This window comes from Drosophila takahashii, chromosome 2R (genome assembly GCF_030179915.1).
Source record: "Drosophila takahashii strain IR98-3 E-12201 chromosome 2R, DtakHiC1v2, whole genome shotgun sequence".
Classification (NCBI taxonomy): domain Eukaryota; kingdom Metazoa; phylum Arthropoda; class Insecta; order Diptera; family Drosophilidae; genus Drosophila; species Drosophila takahashii.
In genome coordinates, this window is record NC_091679.1 from 38,932,245 (window position 1) to 38,956,250 (window position 24,006).

At 43.7% G+C, this 24,006-nt stretch overlaps 9 protein-coding genes across 9 annotated transcripts; 6 read left to right on the top strand and 3 right to left on the bottom strand.

The window, feature by feature from the left end:
• The first annotated feature begins 2,748 nt into the window (after nt 1-2,748).
• Nucleotides 2,749-6,366, top strand: Nup54 (nuclear pore complex protein Nup54). Its single transcript, XM_017147277.3, has 6 exons — nt 2,749-2,979; nt 3,722-3,908; nt 4,332-4,871; nt 4,933-5,299; nt 5,360-5,921; nt 5,986-6,366. The coding sequence occupies exons 2-6, from the start codon at nt 3,854-3,856 to the stop codon at nt 6,325-6,327; spliced, it is 1,866 nt and encodes a 621-aa protein (XP_017002766.2). The 5' UTR covers nt 2,749-2,979; nt 3,722-3,853; the 3' UTR covers nt 6,328-6,366.
• Nucleotides 3,717-4,235, bottom strand: LOC108061194 (uncharacterized). The gene is made up of 2 exons (XM_017147278.3): nt 4,102-4,235; nt 3,717-4,040 (listed from the first exon to the last, which is right to left on the bottom strand). The coding sequence occupies exons 1-2, from the start codon at nt 4,176-4,178 to the stop codon at nt 3,932-3,934; spliced, it is 186 nt and encodes a 61-aa protein (XP_017002767.2). The 5' UTR covers nt 4,179-4,235; the 3' UTR covers nt 3,717-3,931.
• A 153-nt stretch (nt 6,367-6,519) lies between the features above and the next one.
• Nucleotides 6,520-7,692, top strand: LOC108061188 (uncharacterized). The gene is made up of 2 exons (XM_017147270.3): nt 6,520-6,945; nt 7,003-7,692. The coding sequence occupies exons 1-2, from the start codon at nt 6,928-6,930 to the stop codon at nt 7,690-7,692; spliced, it is 708 nt and encodes a 235-aa protein (XP_017002759.2). The 5' UTR covers nt 6,520-6,927.
• A 5-nt stretch (nt 7,693-7,697) lies between these two features.
• Dera (deoxyribose-phosphate aldolase) lies at nt 7,698-9,168 on the bottom strand. The gene is made up of 3 exons (XM_017147269.3): nt 8,905-9,168; nt 8,256-8,839; nt 7,698-8,196 (listed from the first exon to the last, which is right to left on the bottom strand). The coding sequence occupies exons 1-3, from the start codon at nt 8,945-8,947 to the stop codon at nt 7,777-7,779; spliced, it is 1,047 nt and encodes a 348-aa protein (XP_017002758.2). The 5' UTR covers nt 8,948-9,168; the 3' UTR covers nt 7,698-7,776.
• A 43-nt stretch (nt 9,169-9,211) lies between these two features.
• LOC108061186 (putative ATPase N2B) lies at nt 9,212-11,123 on the bottom strand. The gene is made up of 4 exons (XM_017147267.3): nt 10,546-11,123; nt 9,887-10,489; nt 9,581-9,832; nt 9,212-9,517 (listed from the first exon to the last, which is right to left on the bottom strand). Exons 1-4 carry the CDS (start codon nt 10,948-10,950, stop codon nt 9,395-9,397), a joined length of 1,383 nt encoding a protein of 460 aa, XP_017002756.2. The 5' UTR covers nt 10,951-11,123; the 3' UTR covers nt 9,212-9,394.
• A 976-nt stretch (nt 11,124-12,099) lies between these two features.
• Nucleotides 12,100-14,143, top strand: LOC108061138 (luciferin 4-monooxygenase). Its single transcript, XM_017147195.3, has 5 exons — nt 12,100-12,297; nt 12,350-12,557; nt 12,612-12,798; nt 12,854-12,970; nt 13,027-14,143. Exons 1-5 carry the CDS (start codon nt 12,157-12,159, stop codon nt 13,979-13,981), a joined length of 1,608 nt encoding a protein of 535 aa, XP_017002684.2. The 5' UTR covers nt 12,100-12,156; the 3' UTR covers nt 13,982-14,143.
• Nucleotides 14,144-16,059: 1,916 nt separating this feature from the next.
• On the top strand, nt 16,060-18,019 carry LOC108061148 (luciferin 4-monooxygenase-like). The gene is made up of 5 exons (XM_017147207.3): nt 16,060-16,200; nt 16,258-16,465; nt 16,523-16,709; nt 16,773-16,889; nt 16,945-18,019. The coding sequence occupies exons 1-5, from the start codon at nt 16,060-16,062 to the stop codon at nt 17,897-17,899; spliced, it is 1,608 nt and encodes a 535-aa protein (XP_017002696.2). The 3' UTR covers nt 17,900-18,019.
• A 628-nt stretch (nt 18,020-18,647) lies between these two features.
• On the top strand, nt 18,648-20,501 carry LOC108061131 (luciferin 4-monooxygenase-like). Its single transcript, XM_017147187.2, has 5 exons — nt 18,648-18,804; nt 18,863-19,070; nt 19,128-19,314; nt 19,372-19,488; nt 19,547-20,501. Exons 1-5 carry the CDS (start codon nt 18,664-18,666, stop codon nt 20,499-20,501), a joined length of 1,608 nt encoding a protein of 535 aa, XP_017002676.2. The 5' UTR covers nt 18,648-18,663.
• Nucleotides 20,502-21,762: 1,261 nt separating this feature from the next.
• LOC108061130 (uncharacterized) lies at nt 21,763-23,630 on the top strand. Its single transcript, XM_044393091.1, has 5 exons — nt 21,763-21,909; nt 21,992-22,199; nt 22,261-22,447; nt 22,507-22,623; nt 22,676-23,630. The coding sequence occupies exons 1-5, from the start codon at nt 21,763-21,765 to the stop codon at nt 23,628-23,630; spliced, it is 1,614 nt and encodes a 537-aa protein (XP_044249026.1).
• The last annotated feature ends 376 nt before the right edge of the window (nt 23,631-24,006 follow it).

Sequence of the window (24,006 nt, forward strand, 5' to 3'; positions counted from 1 at the left end):
GCGCTATCTGCAAGCGAATACCCTTGAGGGGGCCGCCTGATCGTCATGGGACGTTCCGTTTTATAAACCGTCCCACGGGGTATTTTGTGTTGTTCAAAATGATCTAGGTATTTCTGCTGGATGATTTCTCGAATGGCAATTTACAGGGTTTTTGTACGATCCAAAAGGTCGCCGATGAATTTTAATATGTCTGATTTCGGGCTTTTGCAGACTGACAGTAATCTTATACGATTAGATCTCCGGATAGAGCTCATCATACAGCCTTGTGGACAATAATGTCTGGATTTTCCAGCAGCACTTTAAATCGGTCATTACAATATTGATTTTTTTTATTCTAACAGCAGTTTCATAAAATATCGTCCGCCCCTTGTAAATATCATAAATTACACTTCCCATATGGGTTGTGGATCTTCATTTGCTCTTATGAAGGTATTCGTTAAATGGAACCGTTACCATCCGTCACAATACAAATGCAATTTTGTATGATACCAGTTGCTTTTGCATACTTTAGGACCGGAGAAATTACACTGCTTACGTATTTTTTTCCTATTCTCAAATGAGAACTAAACTAATTTTTAAATTAAACGAGGACGGATGGTAACTTCGGCTAGCCGAAGTTTTAATAGCCTTGCAGATTTTACGAATGAAAACTTGACTAGAATAGCAACGTGAATTAATAAACAAGAAAATATTTTATAATTGAAAAAAATAAACTTTTAAAATTGTTCACCCTATTTTTCCTATGGGAGCTATAGGATATAGACGCCCGATCGGCACGTGCTTTTACCCTAATCAAGGTATGCATAAAATAATAAGATTTGGAAAGTTTCATGTCATTAGCTTATATTCTGCGCGAAATATCCTGAAAAACGTCAAATTTTGACCGATTTCACCCTATTGTTCCTACACAGCCACTTTTAAGGGGGAAGATACATATAGAAAACAAAAAAATTTAATTTTTTTTATTATTTAAATTGGTAGTATAACTCTTTAAGAATGTGTCATGAAAGTTTCACGAAGAAATTCGAACTATTTTGGAAGTTATCGACTACAACCTGGACGGAAGCAGCGGCAAAAAATCTTTAAAAGCACGCAAAGGGCTATATGCGGTGCTTAATGGTCAGTAAGCAATTTTTGGAATATTAAATGCAAATGGTAATGCTTGTTTTTTAAATTTTTTCAGGAGCGTTGACCCACCAATCCGAAGACCCGATAAGAAATGTAAATTGAAAGCTATATCCGATTGTTTCTATGGGAGCTATAGGATATAGACGTCCGATCGGGTCGGTTTTCAAACTTGATCTGCGGACACATGTTTTAGGATGACTGTAAACGTTTTAAGTCGCTAGCTTTTAAACGGAGCTCGCAAACGGTATTGAAACAGACGGACGGACGGACATGGCTATATCGACTCCCCTATTAATCCTGATCAACAATATATGGGGTCGGAAACGTCTCCTTCACTGCGTTATAAACTTCTGACCAAAATTTAAGGTGGGAGATAAATATAGAAAACAAAAAAAAATCAATTTTTTTGTATTATTTAAATTGGTAGTATAAGGGCCGTTTTCTCGTCCGTACTTTAATTTGGCTGCCGGGACAACGGAGCGATAAACAAAAAATTGTTTACTCGTCCTTATGTTAGTGCAGGTAGCGACAAATTTTGTCTCGGTACTTCATCCACCGTGCTGCAACAGATGTTAGTATGACTGTTTTATGGTATTTTACGATAGTTTTTCGATTAATTTTTGACAATTAGTTAACTCTTCTATTGTGGGGCTGCCACCCAGTCTCAAATTAGTGCGCCTTTTACTTGGAGTTTTAAATGACGGACGAGAAAACGAAAACCGATTTGCCACCGGGATAAATGTATCCTTCCATTAGCTAAATTTTACTTTGCAGGACGGACGAGAAAACGGCTCTAAAAGCGTTTTTCGCGCAACTATGTTTTCCTCAGCTGCGGATCGTGTATCTCAAAATGTTATGCTTCGATCATCATGCTGCTTTTACAGAAATGTTTGTAATGAAATTGCCTACTGTCTGAACCTACTTTATGTAAAAATTTGTACGTTAAAGTATTTTTTTTAAAGCAAAAACAACAAGAAAAATATATGACAAAAATTGATTTTTGTCTTTGAAAGAGTGCCCCAACTAGAGTTTCATAAAAATCGGACCTACACAGCGACCTGTGGACGATCCACAGGCCACCATTAAAAAAAAAATAAATCAAACTTTACATGTTTGAAGTTCCGTAAAACTTTTCAACAAATAACAGCTGTTTAAAAATTCAACAGGAACCATTTTACCATTAATTGCTGAAATGTTCTGTTGAATTTTCAATAATTCAGCAATTCAACAGTTTACACACAAAAAAATTTGCTTGGTAAAATTGACCAACAAAGATAGTTACGTAACTATTAAAATAGTTCCGTGTATTTTGTTTTTGCTTTGGGTTTGTGTCTTTGCTAATTGTGTGTATTTTGTTGTTGTGAAATTACTATTTACTTAGTAGAATTGACAATTATTACAGTTGATTTTACCAAGTTTTTTTTTGTGTGTAGGGAATACCCTGATTAAAAAGAATATACAAAATATCACCACAAAAATATATGTATCTGAAATATTTAGGGTATTGACCAGTCTTGGCAGGTGTGGCATTTGACAATTGTGTCAAATATGGCTAACAGTTAGGAAAATATTTGTCACTAGTAAAGTAGGCTTAGCAACTATAATTAGAATTCTTAGAAGTGTTTTTTTATTTTTCGTATCTGGTTTTTTATTTAAGTGTCTTTTTGTATAGTTTTAACTTTACGCTTAATCCTATTTTGTGTTCGATATCTTTCTACCGCTGTTTTGTATTTTGATTAAGGGTAGCTAGGGACTCGTACGTTCCTCATTTTTTTCTGCTCAGCTCAACATAAGGTCTGTCTTTGTATCATGCTATTAGTTCTACCGGGGCTCGAACAAGGTCATAATCTGGTGAGTAGGAACTCAACTCCTTAGGCTGCCCCCGGCGGCCAAAGCAAAAACTTGAAAAAATTCTACACATACAACTTTTATGATAAGAGTAACGTAAATTGGTCAAATTAGCATTTACTTTTCATACCCGTAACTCGTAGAGTAAAAGGGTATATTAGATTCGTGCAAAAGTATGTAACAGGGAGAAGGAAGCGTTTCCGACCCTATAAACTATATATATTCTTGATCATGATCACTAGCCGAGTCGATCTAGCCATGTCCGTCTGTCCGTCTGTCTGTATGAACGCTGAGATCTCGGAAACTACAAAAGATAGAAGGTTGAGATTTCCCGCACATATTCTTGGGCTTCCTACGCAGCGCAAGTTTATTTCAGCCGAGTGCCTCGCCCCCTCTAACGATTTTAAAATGGGTCCTGCGCCCACATCTTTAAAGATTTCCGAGAAGTGTAAATGCAATTTTGTTGTGTATACTTATACCTATCGAAATGTAGAAGACATTTTTCAAATCGGACCATTCATTGAAAAGTTATGCGCAATCAAAAAAATGTTATATAACCATCTCCCTCGCACTCCCTTTAGCCAAGTGATGGGTATTAGATAGTCGGGACACGAACACGACTATAGCGTTCTCTCTTGTTTTTAAATCAAAAGTTTAAATACATTGAAAACAAAACATATCGATATACATTTTTAGAAATTTAGCAACATATCGATATATTGCCTTTTTTCCCATCCCTATTCAGAAGCGCCAAATTCTTACGTTTATTAGGATTAAGACTATTTTTATTGAACTAAAACAGAGGATTAGCAACGCAGCCTTTAGGAAAGGCATTCCAAATTCTCCGGCAACGCATCATTCTTGAGATTTCCGCACCATGTCCTTCTTCGGAGCCAACACGTCGTTGGGAGCAACGAGCACGCCGCAAAAGAGTAAGTTGCCCCAAAACCAGACCTCATGCCCTCTTCTCCAGGTATTTGTGGGGTCCGATTCCACTTGGCGGTGGTTGGAGCAGCTTCTTGGCGTCCTGCAGGCTGTGGATGCGGATGTCATTGGGATCGATGCTGGAAGAGTCCACAGAACATGGGTTTTAGCTATAGATTTTCACTTGGCTATGATGCTCACCCCTTCTTGTGGACTATATATCCTATATATCCCACGAAACCCAGCAGGAGGATCAGCAAAATGAAGATCACAGCCATTTTCCGACGACCAGTGGGCGTTCAGTGCTCGAAACTAACTGATGAGCAGCTTAGAATTTCGGCACCCCAAATCACTTATCAGTATCCCAAGGCAAAAGCTAATAGTTTCCTAAGCATTGACCTAATTCTCTGCCCGCTTATCTCTCCACGCAGCAACTGGTGGCCTCTTTGGATCGCCGTTTGGAGCTCAGGCGGCCGCCAGCCAGCCAGCACCGGCTTTTGGAACCCAGACCGCACCGACATCGGCCTTTGGCACCGCACAACCGGCTGCATCTGCCTTTGGAGCTGGTTCCGCCTTTGGAGCACCCGCCGCCGCCACCGCTCCTGCTTTTGGTGCCCAGGCTGCGCCGGCTTTCGGAGCCGCCACCTCAACTCCCGGCTTCGGGGGCTCCGCCTTTGGCAGTGCTCCGGCCTTTGGACAGACTGCCACCACAGCAGCGGGCACGGGTCTCGGCGGCGGTGGCTTTGGTGGATTTGGAGCAGCTCCCGCGACGAGTCAGGCCAGTTTGTTCGGCGCCCCGGCGACCAGTGCAGCTCCACCGGCTTTCAGTGGATTCGGCCAGCCTGCAGCGGCGAGTGCAGCGCCATCAAGTGGATTTGCAGGCTTTGGAACGACTACCACATCGGCACCTGCTTTCGGCGGCTTTGGAACCAACCAGTCAACTGGCTTTGGAGGCGGAGCCTTCGGTTCCAGTGAGTTTAGTTAGCTTAATTTAATTTTGCTTTGTATTCCTAACCTGGTTCGTGTTTTCAGCCTTTGGAAAGCCAGCGAATTCAACAGTCACGCCGGGATTCGGTGGCTTTGGGGGCACCAACTTCATGCTTGGACAGCCGCAACAGCAGCCAGCTCCTATTTCAGCCGACGAGGCGTTTGCCCAATCGATTCTGAATGTTTCCATTTTTGGCGATGACCGGGATAAAATAGTGGCAAAGTGGAACTACTTGCAGGCCACCTGGGGCACTGGCAAGATGTTCTACTCGCAGAGTGCGGCGCCGGTGGACATTACGCCGGAGAACCTGATGTGCCGCTTCAAGGCCATCGGTTATAGTCGAATGCCTGGGAAAGATAACAAACTGGGATTGGTGGCTCTGAATTTCTGCAGAGAACTTTCTGCCGTTAAGTAAGATTTAGCTTAGCTACTTTTAAACAACAAGCTTTAAATTTATCACCTTTACTTAAGGCCCCACCAGCAGCAAGTGGTTCAAACCCTGCACAGCCTGTTCGGCAGCAAGCCCAACATGCTGGTTCACATTGACTCGATCAAAGAGCTGGAGAACAAAAAGTGCCAGATGGTGATCTACGTGGAGGAGAAACTGCAGCATGCGCCCAACGAAAGCAAGCGTATTCTGGCCACCGAACTCTCGAACTACCTGAATCAGGCATCGCTAAAGCCGCAACTGAATAATCTGGGCATTGGCGAGGCCTTGGCCCTCGTTCTTCCCGACGAGGATCAGCTGAAGGAGTACCTGGAGAATCCCCCGCGAGGCGTGGATCCACGCATGTGGCGCCAGGCCAATTCGGATAATCCGGATGCCAGCAAATTCATACCCGTGCCCATGGTGGGTTTCAGCGATCTGAAGTGGCGCGTCAAGTGCCAGGAACAGGAAACGGACACGCATGCCTTGTATATGAAGAAGGTGGAGAGTGAACTCACGGAACTAAGACAGCGTCATGCCACGGCCACAGCCAAGATTCTGGAGCATAAACGAAAGTTAGCCGAGCTCGGACATCGCATACTCAGGGTAGGAAAATAGGTTGCCCTAGAAAATCATCTTTTACATGTAGATAATCATTAATCACTTACAGATCATTGTAAAGCAAGAGTGCACGCGTAAGGTGGGCACCTCTTTGACGCCCGAGGAAGAGGCCATGCGCACTAAGCTCCAGAATATGCAGGCCGTCGTCTCCGCTCCCACGCAGTTCAAGGGTCGCCTCAGCGAGCTGCTCTCCCAGATGCGCATGCAGCGCAATCAGTTCGCCGGCAACGGAGGAGCCGAGTATGCTATCGACAAGGAGGCCGAGGACGAGATGAAGACCTTCTTGACAATGCAGCAACGCGCCATGGAGGTGCTGAGCGAAACGGTCAACAAGGACCTGAAGGCTCTGGATGTTATCATTAAGGGACTGCCCGAGCTGCGGCAATCGTGATGTTGAATAAATCCCTCATATATGTTGAATACAACGAGACTATCGAGTCAACGAACAAGTTGTGGCCGTTACACTTTTCCTGCCGCTTTGAACTTGCACTTTTACGGGCAATGGAGTCGAAACAATCGAAACGGGTTCACACATTCGTCCCCATTGCTGCGGAAATAATTGTGTGGGTCAATGCACTTGCTAGCGCCCGACTTTTCCCACTGGCCACTGCCTCAAATTGGACAATTTGGCAGCAATCGCTTGGACTCATTATGAGTGACAAACGGTTCGTCTATGGCGGTTCCAGTTTGTTCAACTCCCCAGCATCGCAACAGCATCGTTGTTACATTAACATTATTATGCTTATGCCTGCATGTGCAGTCTAGTTTGGCTCGTTACATATTTATTTCTCGTGTGGGAAACTTGTTTTCTACCAGCCAACCAGGTTTGTTGTTGGCCATTCAAGGCGCAGACTTCCGAGCTTCCGTTTCGAGCGCCAAGCGCCAGTATAAATGAATTGGCCAGGTCCAAGGAGGTCTCACTTCGTGTGAGATCTCTGAAAGTGAAGGTGGTTAAACTGGAGCACTGAAAGTGATTCGATTTATATTGGACATGAATGCTTTACTGGTTGTGAGTTTGTGGGTATAACTCATCAGTGATCAGAACTAAGTTCTCCCCTCCTTGCAGCTGCTTGTGTGCGCCTTCTGCTGCAGTGTGGATGCCAAGCCTCCGGCAGCTCGGCGGGCACAGCTGCACGACGACGTCCAGCTCATCCATCCGCACATCATAACCCTGGAGCGTTTGGAGAACCTGCTGCGGCGTGCAGGGGAAATCTTTGGCCCTGCCCTCGAGGAAGATGCCATGGCGGCGGAGGCCAGTAGCCAGGTGCAGGAGCAAGTGCAGCCCCAGCAGCGAATGCTGCCGCCCACGGAGCAGCCGTACAACTTCTATCTGCCGCTCTTCGACTACGTGGAGCCCAAGCTGGACGCCAAGAGCCGGATGCTGGAGAAGATTGCTCCGCCGCCGCAGAAGACGGAGCACAACTACTACGCGGACAAGCCAAAGAAGAAGCCAAAGAAGTTCAATGCGGCCAACAAGCACATCAACCTCAATCTCAAGTGGCTGAACACGTATGAGAAGGCCATGGGCGGAGCAACTGCCCCCAAGGCCATGTACCTCGAGCAGGATGAGCGCAATAGGATCAACTTCGATGACTCCTTCTTTGCGGTGGACATGCAGGTGAAGATGCCCGACAATCAGCCGCACAAGGAGCTCCTCCAGCACGGCGAGGAGCAGGCGGAGGAGGATCTGATGGCCGCTCCGGCGCAGTTGGCCTTCAACTTCAAGTCTCCCGTTCAGGAAGAGCGTAGCACATAGATGGGTTCTCTTTTTTTGGATAGGTTTTAGTCAGTTGTATAAAAATGCTACAATAAATGCATAAAGGCTAGAATGAAGCTCCTTCTACTGAGCCTCCTTCTTCTTGCGCAGCTCCTTGCAGAAGGTCTCGGCGGCAGCAGCTTCCTTTGAGACAGGCTGATTCTTGAGGGCCTCCTCCTCCTCCAGTTTTTTAACACCCTCCCGAACCACTCGCTCAATGTCGTCCAGCAGTCCGGAGGCTCCGAAACGGAATCTCTCGGGACGCAGCCAGCGGATGCCCAGTGTTTCGTTGACCAGCGTCATCCAGGCGATGGCATCTCGCACAGTCTTCACTCCGCCGGCTGGCTTAAGGCCCACAATCTGGCAGGTGCGCCGCTTGAACTCCTGGATGGCAAAGATCATGACTAGGCCAACGGGTAGAGTGGCATTCACGGTCTCCTTGCCAGTGGAGGTCTTGATGAAATCCGCTCCAGCCAGCATGCAAACCATGGCTGCTTTGTAGACCTGCAAAAGAATCATGGGTTTAATAACTATTTAAAAATATTAAGTAAAGATACTCATACATTCTCCATGGTGCCCAGCTCTCCAATAGCAAGAATGGTCTTCAGGTGAGCCCTCTGTCCACAGGCGCTGCGCATGAGTACCACCTCGTTGTACAGGGCCTCCCAGTCGCCCACCAGCGCCAACTGGCGATTGATCACTATGTCGATCTCGGTGGCACCGGCCAGAATGGCGTGGCTAATCTCCTGCAGGCGCGTCTGCAGGCCGTACTGGCCGGTGGGGAAGCCAGTGGCCACCGCCGCAATGGCCACCTTGTCCAGTTTGTCGTACTGCTGCAGCGCCGTGTAGGCATCCTTTACCCTGGCTGGGTAAACGCAAACGGCGGCCGTGTGCATCTCGGGGATGAGGGCGCGATCGAAGAACTTGTCGAAGAACTGCGGTTCGAATGGGTAGCAGGCGCGGAGGCACAGCCGCCGGACATTGGCCGCCGTATCATCGCCGGCCAAGGTGGTGAGATCGGTCAACATAAGAGCCCTCAGTGCCCAGGCGATCTCGTTGGCTCCCGTCACATGGCAGCGCTGGGAGATCGTCATGGCGATCTCCTCGATCTGGCGCAGCGATATGTTTACCGTCAGCAGGGAGGGGTCTTGAAATTCCCATAAAATATATATATATTTATGATCTTTATTGGTAACTTATATGATATCTCACCATAGGGCAGGGTTTTGTTTACTTCCAGTTCCTTCACATCCATGTTGAAACTCGTAAATTAGGCAGATTAACTTCCACTTGAAGATACAATCGATCACTTGCTCCTGACCTCTAATCTTCGCCTGAACCTCAACCGAAAAACATGGGAGAAATCTTATCAATTTGATTATTGAACAGCTGATGGCGGCGTTGCCAGACTGTGGCGATTAACTGATAATTTTAGAGTTCGAAACCGTTACAAGATCACCGGTGACGAGAATTATTTTGAAATTTATAAATATAGATCATAAATAGAGAAACTCTTGGGTAACTTTGTCTACTTCGTTTATTGCTTTAATACTTGCGCAAGGCATCTAATGTAAATATTGCATATTAGTTGGGGGATTTGATAAGTACAAGAAATTTTGGTTGAAAAATTCCACGGCACCGAGGTAGAAATCGAAATAATTTAATTGGGCTAATTGAACTACTGCTTTGTGATATGGGGTTTTTAGCGATGTTTGGCCCATTGCTCCCAGTATTCCCGCTTCTGCATTTCGTAGAGCCGCGATAATGTGCGATCGAAGGCGAACAGCTCCTCCTCACCGGTGAAAAAACTGGCTTTGGATTCGTTCTGTTAAGCGAAACGGGTTATTTATGGTATTCAAATTAGATAGTTCAATATAAGACCACTCACTATTTTCAGATCATCCATTAAAGTCCGTTCAGAATCCGAAAGACTATTGGAACCCCCGGAAAAACTGAATAAACTTTCCAGCGGCACGTCGGCGGATAAAACCAGACGCACTCTATTATTGTACAGGGTATCTATAAGCGTTATAAAGCGTCGCATCTGCGCCTTGATATCCAGCGTCATTTGGGGCACATCTCTGATGAGGACGGTGTGAAAGAACTGCGAGATCTGCAGGAAATCGCTGCCAGCCAGGGGCTAAACAAATATATTTTAAATATTGATCCTATATAAAAGATGTTATAAGCTTACGCGATCACAGAGTTCCGAGAAGGTGCTGTCCAGCACCTGGCCACAAGTGCGCTTGAATGTCAGGTCCCTTCCGAAGTGCGTCAGCGTGCGCGGCCGGATAATATCGTTCTCCTCGGCGCACAGGATCTTGAACATGCGATTCATGCTGCCCTCCGCATCTGTTTGGCCCTTCACAAAGTAATTTGTGTCGCCGGACTGCGCTATCCGCCGGTAGTCGATCGAATCCAGCTGCGACACCTTGCAGCGCTTCTGCAGGAGGCCAATGAAGGGCACGAAGTTCGTGCGCTGCAGGCCGTTCTTGTACAGATCCTCGGGATGCCGATTGCTGGTGGCCACCACCACAATGCCATGGTGGAAGAGGTGGGTGAACAGTCGCTTCAGCACCATGGCATCGGCTATGTCCGTCACCTGGAACTCGTCGAAGCAAATCAGCCAGGACTCGCTGGCTATCAAATCGGCTACCGGTTTCGTGGGATCAAATGGAGCGGGCTTCTCCGAGTTGAAGGCCCGATCAACAGGTCCCTGCTTCTGCTTGGCCTCGTGGATGCGGGTGTGCACGCTGTTCATGAAGGATGTGAAGTGGACGCGCTGTTTGCGATCGATCTAAAAGGTTATAAGATGGTTAAATTGGAAATGGAAAGTGCTAGTGAAAGGCTAACCTCGGTGCAGCAGTCGAAGAAGAGGTCCATCAGCGTGGTCTTGCCCACGCCCACACTGCCATAGAGATACAGCCCCTGGGGGGCGTGGCTGCCCGCATTGGGATCATCCCGATCGTCGTCGTCGCCGGATTTCCGGCCGAAGAGGGAGCTGAAGAAGCCGCCACCACCGCCGCCGGCGCCTCCCGCCTTGTAGCTGGGTCTATAGCCTTGAATCTTGTGGTACAGCGCATCCAGCTCCTTCATCGTCTGGAACTGCCGCTCGTCGGTCATCAGTTGGCCGGCACTGACGCGCTGCTGGTACTCCTTCAGCGGACTGAGACCGCTCATGTGGCAGACGGGCGCCCACAGCAGCAGGGGCTTCTGGCGCGCGCAGCGGACCACGACCCCGAGGTGGTAGTGAAACATCGCAGAGGGGGACAATTAGCGCGCAGATCGGAGATTAGTCCTCGTCACCTAAACATTACATAAAACTAGAGACTTCCGCGTTTCTGACCGCGAATTTTGGCTGTTGGCCGTGAATTTTTCAAGACCAGGGCTGCAGGCAAAAAGCAGCTGATTTGACAGCTGTTCGTAGAGCTGCCGGACCGATTGGAGAGATGCCATACTGTTTTCAGTTAACCGCCGTTTTAAATTTAAAATATTTTGAAAATAGGACACTTGTTGATTCTTAAAATAAAAACAATTAAATGTTTAAAATTATAATCAATGAGGATGTTTTTACAAATTATAAAGACAACAAGGCTATTTAACATTAAAATATAGGTTTAGTATAGTTTTCCTCTGATTTAAAATTACATCCAAAAGCTAATTAACAAAATCAATCAATATATAAACTTTTCAGGTTCCTTTCGATTAAATAACAATCGCTACTTGACAATAACAAGACTTAACCTACGTAAACGTCTAATCAGGAATGCAAGGTAACCAAAGGATTAAAAAGCCCATAAAACTTGTTAAGATAGCGCTTAAATCTCATGACTAATAAAAATGGGTAATGATCACGTTATTGTGCCACTTCCTGGACAATTGTAAAGTTTGCGTGATTTGATTCAGATGCAGTCAGGTGTTTTACTTGGCCAGTTTTCCCCTATTTATAACGGTACTTAGGGGCTGTTTGTCAGTGGGGACTTGGGATTTTCGTTTGCTTCGATTTAGCATTGAATGAGGAAGATTAGATAGGTACCTTTCTGAATTCCACTTGCACATTTACTCCACATTTAATCAGACCTAAATTCCCTGTAAAGACAGTTGAGTGGACTTAGTTGGTAGTATTAGCGGGAATTTCAGTCAGCCTACTGGACTTTTTCGCAGACTTTCAAAACAATGAGGCGGATTAATGTATGTACTTAGATTAAAGACACTGGGAAGCTTAAGACTTTGGAGCAGGGTATAAAATAGTCATGGCCCGGGCTGAAATCTATGGTTGCACTATCTGCAGCAGGCACAGATAAGATGGTACAGGTGTTGGCCACTTGCAGTGGATCCACTTAAGGTGTCTATCGAGAATGGATTCCCAGAGCTCGGGCTCCTTATAAATAGAACTGCACTTAGCCGCGTTAACCACAGTCAACTTTCTAACGGCGAGCACTAATTTCTTGAGAAACCTACAAAATGGCCATGATACCCACCACCTACAACGAAAAGGATAATGTCTGGAGCGGAGCCAAGCGGAACTCCATGTACAACTATGACACCTCCGTGGGCAAGATCATTTTCAACAACATGAAGAACTGGCCGAAGAACGTGTGTCAGGTGAGAAGACTGGTTATAAAGCAGAAATTTCAACTAAAAAACCATCCAACAGATATGTGATGTGGATGGAGTAACTGTCACCTTCGAGGAGGGTCTCACCTGGGCGATTCGGATAGCCCAGTACCTGAAGAAGCGGGGTCTGAACCACAAGGATGTTATTGGCATTGCGGCCAAAAACTCTACCTATGTGATGCCCTTGGGAGTGGCTTGCCTAATGAATGGCACTCCCTTCCATTCGGTGAATCCTGTGCTAGATGATGGTGGGTAGAGTCTTTTATAGGTTGATTACCATATATTAAATACATTCTTTGTAGGAACCTTGACCCACGTATTCTCGATCACCAAGCCAACGCTGATATTCTGCGATGGACATGAGTACGATAAGGTTCACAAGGCTACTGTGGGTTGGCACCCGGAGATCCTTACCCTAACGGAACATGTTGAAGGAGTCCAGGGAATTGAGACCCTGCTGGATCCTACCAGCACTGAAAAGTTTTATCAGTAAGTATGGTTGCTAGAGTCTTATAAATTTAATGGCTAACCGAGTTTCTTATAGACCGGAAGTCTTGAAGGAGGGTGGTGATCAAACCGTGGCCATTTTGTGCTCCTCTGGAACTACTGGTCTGCCCAAGGCTGTGTGCATTTCCAATAGCATCCTGATTCAGGACAGCATGTAAGTTAATCTTTCCAGCACTCTAAGTATAGATAATAAGGTATAATTCCTTTCAGGTTGGTTACCAGTCAGTCGGTTATCTACGTAGGAAGCTGCCTCGACTGGATTACGGGTCTGTGGGCCTTTGTCTTCAGCACTGTGTTCGGTTGCACTCGCATTATCAGCAACAAAGCCTTTAGCCCCGAGTACTTCGTGGGTCTGGTGAAGAAGTACAAGATCAACTATGCCGTTCTCCCACCTCGCCATTTGTCCGCTCTGATCACCTGTCCGGATGCCAAACCGGAGGCCCTGGCTCCCATTACCCACCTGAACTACGGCGGAGGTTCGATTTCGTTGGCCACCCTGCAGCGATCCCAGGAACTCTGCAAGACAGCCATGTTCAACTCGGGTTACGGAATGACCGAGGTGGGAGCCATCACGATCAATATTGGCATTAGCAACGTCTCCTCGGCGGGCAGGCCTGTGCCGGGCATTAAGATTCGAATCGTGGACGAGGACGGCAAGAGCATGGGCTACAACCAGGTGGGCGAGATCTATGTGCACACGGGTCAGGCGTGGAATGGGTACTACGGAAATCCTGTAGAGACAAGGCGCATGCAGGACTTCGAGGGATGGTTCCACACTGGGGATCTCGGGTACTTCGATGAGCAGAACTTCCTGTATATAGTGGATCGCAAGAAGGAGATCTTGAAGTACCAGGGTCTGCACTACTGGCCCACCGAGATCGAGAGCGTTATCGCGGAGCTGCCGCAGGTGCAGGATGTCTGTGTGGTGGGGATCTACGATGAGCGGGAGGGAGATGCAGCCGGAGCACTGGTGGTCAAGAGCAAGGGAGCCAATATTTCCGGCAAGGAGATCGTGGACCATGTGGCCAAGCGACTGCCCGCCACGCAGAAGCAGCTGAGAGCCGGTGTCCAGTTCACCGACAAACTGCCCGCCAATGTCAATGGCAAGACAATGCGAAAGACGGCACGCGACGTGTTCGTCGCCCAGAGCGGAACGGGAAAGTGAGATCCGAACGATCAATATCAATTGAGTATAGTTTTAATCACAAGTGCAGGGGGAGATACTTCAGAATTACTTCTCAAGTGCCCTGGTGGAGGAGGGCCCTCGACAGCGGGGTGACCTTTGGAGTCCAATAAATTGTATTGTACCTGCAATAATCCCTAATAAGCCCTTCTGAGTTTTTGTCTGGTCTGGAGTAAAGTAAGGTGTGTTTCAAAATTATACGACACCAACACACTTATTTTTTGAAAATTTGTAGCGTTGTTGTTGTTTATAGAAAGCGAAACATTTAAATGCAGATCGAAAGAAGAATGTATGATGTGTACGAAAAAAAATACCACGCGTCCTTGATCCTCTTTTTAAGGACTTACCGCTAATTTTTCGAAATATAGTCTTTTTTGGCTATGTGCGATCGTTTCATAATTATACGACACCATCGATTTTTTCCGGTTCCAATGATCAATCTTGACCGAATTTTTTTTGCTGGTTAAATATAAATTAAAAGGTTCCATTTTGAGAGTAATCCAGCCCAAAGGTCATTTCAATCTTCAACCCATACATAAATATTGAATATGTCTCTCTACACCTTAAAAAAGTACTTTTTCGAAGTCATATCCCACAATTCGTCTTAACTTTTGTCTGGTCAATATTCTTAGCACCTTTTAATCAAATAAGAATCCTGTTTAGTTCATTACGTGCACGAAACAGACCTCCAAAATAATTTTTTAAAGAACTGCCCGTTTGGAACAAAACCTGTTTTATTCCAAAAATATTTGGTTTTTGGGCGATACTTTCTGTCAAAATGCAAAAATTTGTTCTTCAAAACCTTAATAAACTTTCCACATTTCACGATTGGAACATTTGAAATGCGAACCACAGTCTGCGCCCCCTTAATGAAATCTCATGCAGAAAACACTCAAATTCATATGAAAAAATTTGGAACAAACTTTAAAGTGGCGCGGACTGGGGTTCGCATTTCAAATGTTTCAATCGTGAAATGTGGAAAGTTTATTAAGGTTTTGAAGAACAAATTTTTGCATTTTGACAGAAAGTATCGCCCAAAATCAAATATTTTTGGAATAAAACAGGTTTTGTTCCAAACGGGCAGTTCTTTAAAAAATTATTTTGGAGGTCTGTTTCGTGCACGTAATGAACTAAACAGGATTCTTATTTGATTAAAAGGTGCTAAGAATATTGACCAGACAAAAGTTAAGACGAATTGTGGGATATGACTTCGAAAAAGTACTTTTTTAAGGTGTAGAGAGACATATTCAATATTTATGTATGGGTTGAAGATTGAAATGACCTTTGGGCTGGATTACTCTCAAAATGGAACCTTTTAGTTTATATTTAACCAGCAAAAAAATTTCGGTCAAGATTGATCATTGGAACCGGAAAAAATCGATGGTGTCGTATAATTATGAAACGATCGCACATAGCCAAAAAAGACTATATTTCGAAAAATTAGCGGTAAGTCCTTAAAAAGAGGATCAAGGACGCGTGGTATTTTTTTTCGTACACATCATACATTCTTCTTTCGATCTGCATTTAAATGTTTCGCTTTCTATAAACAACAACAACGCTACAAATTTTCAAAAAATAAGTGTGTTGGTGTCGTATAATTTTGAAACACACCTTAGTAAGGGGCTCAAAAAGGTTTGGACTATGGTGACTTCATTGATTCCGAATTATATATAAAACTTTTATGAAATTATACACAATTCGAAAGTCATTTGACGTCAGTAGCATTTAATACAAGGTTTTCTTATCGTACGATTCTTGGCCAGTCCTTCGGTTCTTAAGCCCCTGAATTTGATTTGCAAGTTTATCACTTCTAACGGAGATCGAATGACTTGGATGATTTTGTGGTGAAACAAACACCTTTTTATTACTCACCATCAGCTCGATAGTTAATTACTTTCGATTAGATAATTTCAGTAACAAAGCTTCTCCTAGATGCAGGTCATCTATTACAAGCAGTTTTTTTTATCTCTAGTCCACTATAAATACGAACTCTCCTAGCTGAAATCATCAGAAGTGCTTTTGACTTTGATAGGAAAGGAAGACTCTGCGCAACCTAAAGAATGGAGGGAATGCCAACCAGTTATGACGCAAAGGATCGGATCTGGAGTGGTCCCAAACGAGTTTCAACATACACCGATGAGACGTCTCTCGGGAAGGTAATTTTCAATGGCATGAGGAACTGGCCAAAGAACATTTGTCAGGTGAGTCCATTCTGTGAAATAACAATAGTCATTCTCAACGATAACGCCCCCAAACAGATTAACGATGTGGATGGCGTGGAAATGACCTTTGATCAGGGCATAACTTGGGCTATTCGTATTGCCCAGATCCTGAAGAAAAAAGGACTGAAACATCCGGATGTAATTGGTATTTCGGCCAGGAACTCCACATATGTAACCCCTGTGGCACTGGCTTGTCTGTTGAATGGAACACCTTTCCACGCGGTGAATCCGGTATCGGACGAAGGTTTGTGATCAAAGGTTATTAGCTTGTATACAATCTTAATAATATTTGTGATTTCAGCTACCTTGACACACATTTTCTCCATAACCAAACCAACTGTGATATTCTGCGAAGGGCAGGAGTACCAGAAGGTCCTTTCCGCAACTAAAGGATGGCAGCCAGAGATCGTTACAGTCATTGATCCAATTGAAGGAGTGCCCCATATCGAAAGCTTTTTAGAACCTACGAAGACAGAAATGTTTTACCAGTGAGTACTCTAAATGAATAGGTCCAGTAATTGAAAAATAATTAAAAATAATAATCATTGTAGACCAGAGCCTTTAAAGGAAGGTGGCGAACAGACTGTGGCCATCCTGTGCTCTTCTGGAACTACTGGATTGCCCAAGGCTGTCTGCATATCCAATAAAACACTTTTTATGGACTTCCCGTGAGTTTTTATACCAATTTATTAAGCAAGGGCTAATGTCAAACTTCTCTTTCAGAATGATAAACAGCGATTGGGTCCAATTTTCTGCCAGTGGTCTGGATTGGTACAGTGGTTTGACTGCTTTCCTCTTAAGCACTGTAGTTGGTTGCACTAGGATTATAACCAAAAAACCCTTTGCACCAGACTACTTTGTAAAGCTTGTTGAGAAGTATAAGATCAACTCTGTGATTCTGCCTCCTCGCCATATGTCTGCCCTGATCGCATTTCCCGGAGCCACGAAGGAGGCCTTGGCATCCATTCGAATTGTAACCTACGGAGGAGGATTTACGTCCATGACCACACTGAAGAAAATGCAGGAACTTTGTCCGAATGCGATACTGACCTCGGGTTACGGCATGACTGAGGTGGGTGGAGTAGCCATGAACTTTGGACTCGGAAACGTCAACACTGCAGGCAAACCACTGCCAGGTGTTAAGGTTCGCATCGTGGACGATGAAGGGAAGAGCCTGGGTCCCAATGAGAAGGGCGAGATCTACGCCCACACAGGTCTTCCCTGGAAAGGATACTATGGAAATCCAGTGGAGTCTCTAAAAACACAGGACCACGAAGGATGGGTTCATACCGGTGATCTGGGCTATTTTGATGATCAGAACCAGCTCTACGTGGTCGATCGCAAGAAGGAGATCTTCAAGTACCAGGGAAACCATTACTGGCCCTCTGAGATCGAGGGCGTTATCTTGGAGATGCCCCAGGTGGAGGAAGTGTGTGTCATAGGCATCTATGATGAGCTACAGGGAGATGCAGCAGGAGCACTGGTGGTCAAGAGAGAGGGATCCTCAGTCACCGCTCAGGAGATTATAGATTATGTGTCCAAGAGACTTCCCTCGATTCAAAAGCAACTCCATGCCGGTGTTCAGTTTACCGATAAACTGCCCGCCAATCCAAATGGAAAGACTTTGCGACGGGTGGCGCGTGAGGTATTCGTTGCTAAAACAGGAGCTAAGAAATAAGATTTTTATAACATCGTAAAAATGAATTAATTCTGTCTAGTCGGGACTTTGTTCTGTTGATTCTGATAATAAAGCTACTGTAATAATATTATAAATTATTTAAATAAAACATTGTAAAAATTTAACACAAAATAATTTACTTTCTATTCATGCTCATGACAACCCTAGATAATTTACTCCAATTATTTTGACCGTCTGATAGTGTAGTCACGAGACTTTGTTTAAAAAGATTAGATTGGGTTTAAATATGATTAAGATATCGACAGAATACTCGTGTCATTTTTCTACGTTCAGTTAATAAATGGCTTTCTTATCGTAGGGGTATACTACTATTCTTAGATAGGCAATCGTTTAAAGACCTCCAAGCAATTAAGCTTTTGTGATAAGGTATACTTTTATTTAACGCTATTTTAATAAGATTGATATGCTAAGAAGTGCTGAATAAGAATTACTAATTTATTTGTTAATATTAACACAGCTGATATACTAGTTTTTATAAATTTTGCTATTTTTGGCATGGCGAATCTGTTATTGATAAGCACTATTTCATCACTCATTGATAGTTCAATAGTCCGCCCCTGTGCACATTGTTGAAATTGTTTCCGATTAGATAAGTCCTAAAGTTAATCAGGTGGTCAGTAGATGCGGGTCATCTATAGCGTGCAGTTTCTTAAAGCTCTAGCCCACTATAAATACAATCTCAATCGGAAAAGACAGTTAGTTTTGATTGTGAACGCGAAGAAGGAAGTCGAGTTACCTGAAGAATGGAGAGAATACCAACCACTTACGATGCGAGGGAACGAATCTGGAGTGGAGCCAAACGGGTTGCTACATTTACCGATGAGACCTCTCTCGGGAAGGTAATATTGAACGTCATGAGGAACTGGCCAAGGAACGTCTGTCAGGTGAGTCCAATAGGTAAAAATCAAACTAGACATTCTCAGAGATAACACCACAAAATAGATTAGCGATGAGGATGGCGTGGAAATGACCTTTCAGCAGGCCATTACTTGGGCTATTCGGATTGCACAGATCTTGAAGAAGAAGGGACTGCAGCATCCGGACGTAATTGGCATTACGGCCAGGAACTCCACATATGTAACACCTGTGGCGACAGCGTGTCTGCTGAATGGAACACCCTTCCACGCGGTGAATCCGGTATCGGACGAAAGTTGGTAATCAAAGGTTATTAGCTTGTACACAATCTTAATAATATTTCTGATCTCAGCTGCCTTGACACACATTTTCTCCATAACCAAACCAACTGTGATTTTCTGCGATGGTCAGGAGTACCAGAAGATTCTTTCCGCAACGAAAGGTTGGCAGCCAGAGATCTTTACACTCACTGATCCCATTGAAGGAGTGCCACATATCGAAACCCTATTAGAACCCACTCAAACCGAAATGTTTTATCAGTGAGTTATCAAAATTATTATCTCTAAACATAGGGAAATAACTAAATCTTATTGCAGACCAGAACCTTTAAAGGAAGGAGGCGAACAGACTGTGGCCATTTTGTGCTCTTCTGGTACAACTGGATTGCCCAAGGCAGTCTGCATATCAAATCGATCGCTCTTTTTGGATACATCGTAAGCTTTTGTGAAATATTATACTTAAAAGATTCCTAATTGCTTATTTCTTTCGCAGTATGATGAACAGCGAAATGGTCGCATATTCCGCCAGTGGTCTGGATTGGTACAGTGGTTTGACTGCTTTCATCTTAAGCACAGTCGTTGGCGTCACCCGGATTATAACCAACAAGCCCTTTTCCCCGGACTACTTCGTCAAGCTCGTTCAGAAATATAGGATCAACTCCGTAATTCTGCCTCCTCGCCATATGTCTGCCCTGATTGCCTTTTCAGGAGCTACAAAAGAGGCCTTGGCTTCCATTCGGAGCGTAGCCTACGGCGGCGGATTTTCATCCATGACCACTCTGAAAAAAATGCAAGAGCTCTGTCCAAATGCAATGTTGAACTCAGGTTACGGAATGACCGAGGTGGGCGGGATATCCTATAATTTGGGACTCGGAAACGTCAACACTGCAGGTAAACCACTGCCAGGAATACGAATTCGCATTGTGGACGACGATGGCAAGAACCTGGGTCCCAATGAGCAGGGCGAGATCTATATCTACACAGGTCTTCAGTGGAGAGGCTACTATGGAAATCCAGTGGAGACTCGGAAAACACAGGACCATGAAGGATGGGTTCACAGCGGCGATCTGGGCTATTTTGATGATCAGAACCTGCTCTATGTGGTCGATCGCAAGAAGGAGATCCTCAAGTACCAGGGAAACCACTACTGGCCCTCCGAGATCGAAGGTGTTATTGCGGAGATGCCACAGGTGGGGGAGGTGTGTGTCGTAAGCATCTACGATGAGCAGCAGGGAGATGCAGCTGGAGCACTGGTGGTCAAGAGAGAGGGATCCCCAATTACCGCTCAGGAGATTGTAGACTATGTGGCCAAGAGACTTCCCTCCATTCAAAAGCAGCTTCATGCCGGTGTTCAGTTTACGGATAAACTGCCCGCCAATCCAAATGGAAAGACGTTGCGACGGGTGGCCCGAGAAGAATTCGTTGCTAAGAAAGGGGCTGGGAAATGAGATTATATATGTATCTTAAAAATAAAATCGTTACTACTATAAACCCTGTTTTACTTTTCTATAGACTGTTATAGGTTTTGCGTATATCTGGTTTATCTTGGTGGAATAGCTAATGTTTAACTAAATGTACCCTTTTATAGTTGTTTTTGACAAAAGGTACAAAATACTTACTTGGTTTAACAAAACTGTTACTTTAAAAGTGTTTTTTAACATTTGATAAAGATAAGAATATGGACTTTGATCTTAAGTTGAAAGGTCAAAGACGCTAATGTCAAAGTATATATATTTGTGTTTACAAAAATTGTTACTTTCAAAGTGTTTTTAAACATTTAATAAAAAAACAAAAATGGACTTTGACCTTAAGTTTAAAGGTTAAAGATGTAAGTGATAAAATATACAACATTTTATAGAGACCAAAGAACAATATTCAATGTCCAGTTGACTAAATCGATAAAATAAATAGAATAGGAATGGCACTTAATCTTATCATAAGTTAAAGTGGTTGCTTTTAGTGGTCTAGTTATAAATCTGGAAATGTACTTATCAGACTTATAAAATTCCTGTAAGTAAACTAAGCGAGCAGATCATACTTTGATTTTTGTTCCAAACATAGATTACGATCATTGTTTAGGTCTTCGCAATTTTTGATTGCTTCGATTTAGTCTGGAGCTCGGCATGATTAGATACGAAAAATGCTGAGTAAGCATGATGTGCTTTTGATTAGATTCAAATAACTGCCGATCAAGCATGATTTGAGCTTTTGAATAATTCTTGTAAACTATAGGTATTTCCGATAAAAGATATATTTAGCTAGATTAATAAATACAATTTTTTTATTTAAATTTCTTAATAGGAAAAAAGTTTAATCTCGAATGTTTTCAATAATATATTCTACTTGTTTTTCTCAAAGAACAAATTTACATTTTAAATGATTTGTGGTTCAATATTTATATTTTAGGCTAAAAATTTTTAAAATTACTTAAGTTAAAAAAAGTATTTAGTTTTCTATTATTAACTTAACTAACTAGAATATTAAAATACAATGAGTTTAGTTTCGTTCTTACTTAGGGTACTTTATAGTCAAGACAGAATATTCAGTTGTTTGGCGAACTTTCGACTTCTTCTGATAAGAGGTTAGCATTTCGCAAGAAAATAGCTTTGTTTACCGTAAACTTCCTATAAATACAAGTTTCTTGCTTAGAGCTGTCCATTCGCTAAGAGTTTGTGATCAAGTGAACAAGTTTCTGGAGTATTATAGAAAATGGCAGTACAATCCGCAACATACAATGAGAAGGACAGGATCTGGAGTGGCGCCGAAAGGACATCAACCTACAGTCCGGACACTTCTGTGGGCAAAATAATATTTAACACCATGAGAACTTGGCCAAAGAATGTGTTTCGTTCTTTCGTTCGTTTCGTGCCAGGTGAGTTTTGACTGGGGGATATATTAGTGGTAATTTATTTCCGAATAAACTGTTTTAAAAAAACAGATCAACGATATTGACGGCTCGGAGGTTACCTTTGAGCAGGCGCTTACATGGGCCATACGTATTGCTCAGTTCTTCAAAAAACGTGAACTGGGCCACAAGGATGTAATCGGCATTGCTATGCAAAACTCCACATATGCCATGCCATTGGGAGTGGCCTGTCTTCTGAATGGAACACCCTTCCACTCTATAAGTACCTTGCTAGATGAAGGTTTGTATCAACATTCGTAGTCTTAAAATCGTTCAATCAATTATAGAGCTTCCTTATTCAGCTACTACTGCTCATGTGTTCTCAATAACCAAGCCAAAACTTATATTCTGTGATGGAATTGATATTAAAAAGATCCAAGCCGCCACTATTGGCTGGTCTCCGGATATCTTCACCCTTACCGATCACGTTGAAGGAACACCCAGTATTGAAACCCTACTTGAACCCACAGGCACTGAGAGGATGTATCAGTTAGTATAGGTTATTTTCTTGGTCTTTAAATTTAGTAACTTAACCATGATTGCTTTAGACCACAACCCCTCAAGGAAGGAAGTGCTCAAACTGTGGCGATTCTCTGCTCATCGGGAACAACTGGCTTGCCCAAGGCAGTCTGCATTTCAAACGGCAGCCTTATAAATGACACCATGTAAGTAAGATAACTTATATTTTAATTAGACCGTCTTTAACTTTTTTTTCAGGGTGGGTAGCAATGAAATGGTCATCTTTACGCCCAGTTGCCTGGACTGGTTGACCGGTCTGGTGACCTTCTTCTTTAATACTATTTTGGGTGTCACGCGAATTGTTACCAACAAACCGTTTACACCGGAGTATTTTGTGCAGATTGTAAAGAAGTACAATATCCATGTTGCAGTACTACCGCCCAGATATCTCAATGCACTGACCAGTAGTCCAGATGCCACGCCCGAGGCCCTGGCCTCCATTATGAACATCCATTACACCGGCGGCTGGGTTTCCATGGTCACTCTGAAGAAGGCCCAGGAGCTTTGCAAGGGTGCGGTCCTGAGCTGTGGTTACGGAATGACCGAGATGGGAATCGTAACATCGAATGCTGGAATCCACAATCTTTCATCTGTGGGAAGACCTGTCCCTGGAGTCCGAATGCGTATTGTCGATGAGGATGGCAAGAATCTGACCTACAATGAGGTTGGTGAACTCTATGTCCACACGAATCTCCACTGGAATGGCTACTATGGAAATCCGGAGGAGACCCACAAGTTGCAGGACTCTGAGGGCTGGTACCACACCGGCGATCTGGGCTACTTCGATGAGCACAACTTTCTTTATATAGTCGATAGGAAGAAGGAGATGCTGCGGTATGAATACCTCAGCTATTGGCCCACTGAGATCGAAAGCGTTATCGCCAAGCTTCCACAAGTGCAGGACGTTTGCGTGGTGGGGATCTACGATGAGCGGGTGGGCGATGAGGCCGGTGCTTTGGTGGTCAGGGTTCCAGGAACCGAAATAAGTGCCCAAGAGATTGTGGACCATGTGGCCAAGCATCTGCCCGCAAAGGAGAAACAACTTTACTCCGGCGTCCAGTTCACAGATAAGCTGCCAAGCAATGCCAATGGAAAAACTCTACGCAAGGCCTCACGCGATCTGTTTCTGGCCAAAAAGGGGGCTAACAATTAACCAATTGATAACGACATACTCTTATCAAAAGCTCAACGATTTACGCATTGCATTCATTCATTAAAAATACTATAGGCTGTATTTTTAATGAATGAATAATATTAATCACAGAAACGTACTGATAAGAAATCTTAAAAGTTCCGTAATCAAGAATTAGGTCATTATCAGTTTCGCTTTCTATTATGTTTGTAAGTACATAGGCAAACAAAACAATATCTTATCAACTTATAAATGAAATATGTTATCAAAAATATCAATCTGTGAAATCACTATAGCTTTATTTAATCACTTAAATAAAAACTTAAAAAACTGATTAATGATTTTTAATCGTTTTTAATCGTAGCTATTATCGAAATTTGATTGTCAATTTTTTATT

What these genes read in the sequence shown, in the direction of transcription:
- Nup54 (XM_017147277.3), top strand. Translation starts at nt 3,854, where the DNA reads ATGTCCTTCTTCGGAGCCAACACGTCGTTGGGAGCAACGAGCACGCCG. An exon ending in AGAGAACTTTCTGCCGTTAA is followed by an intron (nt 5,300 to 5,359) that starts GTAAGATTTAGC and finishes CCTTTACTTAAG; the next exon opens with GCCCCACCAGCAGCAAGTGG. An exon ending in TCGGACATCGCATACTCAGG is followed by an intron (nt 5,922 to 5,985) that starts GTAGGAAAATAG and finishes AATCACTTACAG; the next exon opens with ATCATTGTAAAGCAAGAGTG.
- LOC108061194 (XM_017147278.3), bottom strand. Translation starts at nt 4,178, where the DNA reads ATGGCTGTGATCTTCATTTTGCTGATCCTCCTGCTGGGTTTCGTGGGA. An exon ending in TATATAGTCCACAAGAAGGG is followed by an intron (nt 4,041 to 4,101) that starts GTGAGCATCATA and finishes GGACTCTTCCAG; the next exon opens with CATCGATCCCAATGACATCC.
- Dera (XM_017147269.3), bottom strand. Translation starts at nt 8,947, where the DNA reads ATGGATGTGAAGGAACTGGAAGTAAACAAAACCCTGCCCTATG. An exon ending in AAACAAAACCCTGCCCTATG is followed by an intron (nt 8,840 to 8,904) that starts GTGAGATATCAT and finishes GGGAATTTCAAG; the next exon opens with ACCCCTCCCTGCTGACGGTA. An exon ending in AGCTGGGCACCATGGAGAAT is followed by an intron (nt 8,197 to 8,255) that starts GTATGAGTATCT and finishes ATTCTTTTGCAG; the next exon opens with GTCTACAAAGCAGCCATGGT.
- LOC108061186 (XM_017147267.3), bottom strand. Translation starts at nt 10,950, where the DNA reads ATGTTTCACTACCACCTCGGGGTCGTGGTCCGCTGCGCGCGCCAGAAG. An exon ending in TCTCGGAACTCTGTGATCGC is followed by an intron (nt 9,833 to 9,886) that starts GTAAGCTTATAA and finishes ATATTTGTTTAG; the next exon opens with CCCCTGGCTGGCAGCGATTT. An exon ending in TAATGGATGATCTGAAAATA is followed by an intron (nt 9,518 to 9,580) that starts GTGAGTGGTCTT and finishes TTCGCTTAACAG; the next exon opens with AACGAATCCAAAGCCAGTTT.
- LOC108061138 (XM_017147195.3), top strand. Translation starts at nt 12,157, where the DNA reads ATGGCCATGATACCCACCACCTACAACGAAAAGGATAATGTCTGGAGC. An exon ending in GGCCGAAGAACGTGTGTCAG is followed by an intron (nt 12,298 to 12,349) that starts GTGAGAAGACTG and finishes ACCATCCAACAG; the next exon opens with ATATGTGATGTGGATGGAGT. An exon ending in GAATCCTGTGCTAGATGATG is followed by an intron (nt 12,558 to 12,611) that starts GTGGGTAGAGTC and finishes CATTCTTTGTAG; the next exon opens with GAACCTTGACCCACGTATTC.
- LOC108061148 (XM_017147207.3), top strand. Translation starts at nt 16,060, where the DNA reads ATGGAGGGAATGCCAACCAGTTATGACGCAAAGGATCGGATCTGGAGT. An exon ending in GGCCAAAGAACATTTGTCAG is followed by an intron (nt 16,201 to 16,257) that starts GTGAGTCCATTC and finishes GCCCCCAAACAG; the next exon opens with ATTAACGATGTGGATGGCGT. An exon ending in GAATCCGGTATCGGACGAAG is followed by an intron (nt 16,466 to 16,522) that starts GTTTGTGATCAA and finishes TTGTGATTTCAG; the next exon opens with CTACCTTGACACACATTTTC.
- LOC108061131 (XM_017147187.2), top strand. Translation starts at nt 18,664, where the DNA reads ATGGAGAGAATACCAACCACTTACGATGCGAGGGAACGAATCTGGAGT. An exon ending in CAAACCGAAATGTTTTATCA is followed by an intron (nt 19,315 to 19,371) that starts GTGAGTTATCAA and finishes ATCTTATTGCAG; the next exon opens with ACCAGAACCTTTAAAGGAAG. An exon ending in TCGCTCTTTTTGGATACATC is followed by an intron (nt 19,489 to 19,546) that starts GTAAGCTTTTGT and finishes TTTCTTTCGCAG; the next exon opens with TATGATGAACAGCGAAATGG.
- LOC108061130 (XM_044393091.1), top strand. Translation starts at nt 21,763, where the DNA reads ATGGCAGTACAATCCGCAACATACAATGAGAAGGACAGGATCTGGAGT. An exon ending in AAGTACCTTGCTAGATGAAG is followed by an intron (nt 22,200 to 22,260) that starts GTTTGTATCAAC and finishes TTCCTTATTCAG; the next exon opens with CTACTACTGCTCATGTGTTC. An exon ending in AGCCTTATAAATGACACCAT is followed by an intron (nt 22,624 to 22,675) that starts GTAAGTAAGATA and finishes CTTTTTTTTCAG; the next exon opens with GGTGGGTAGCAATGAAATGG.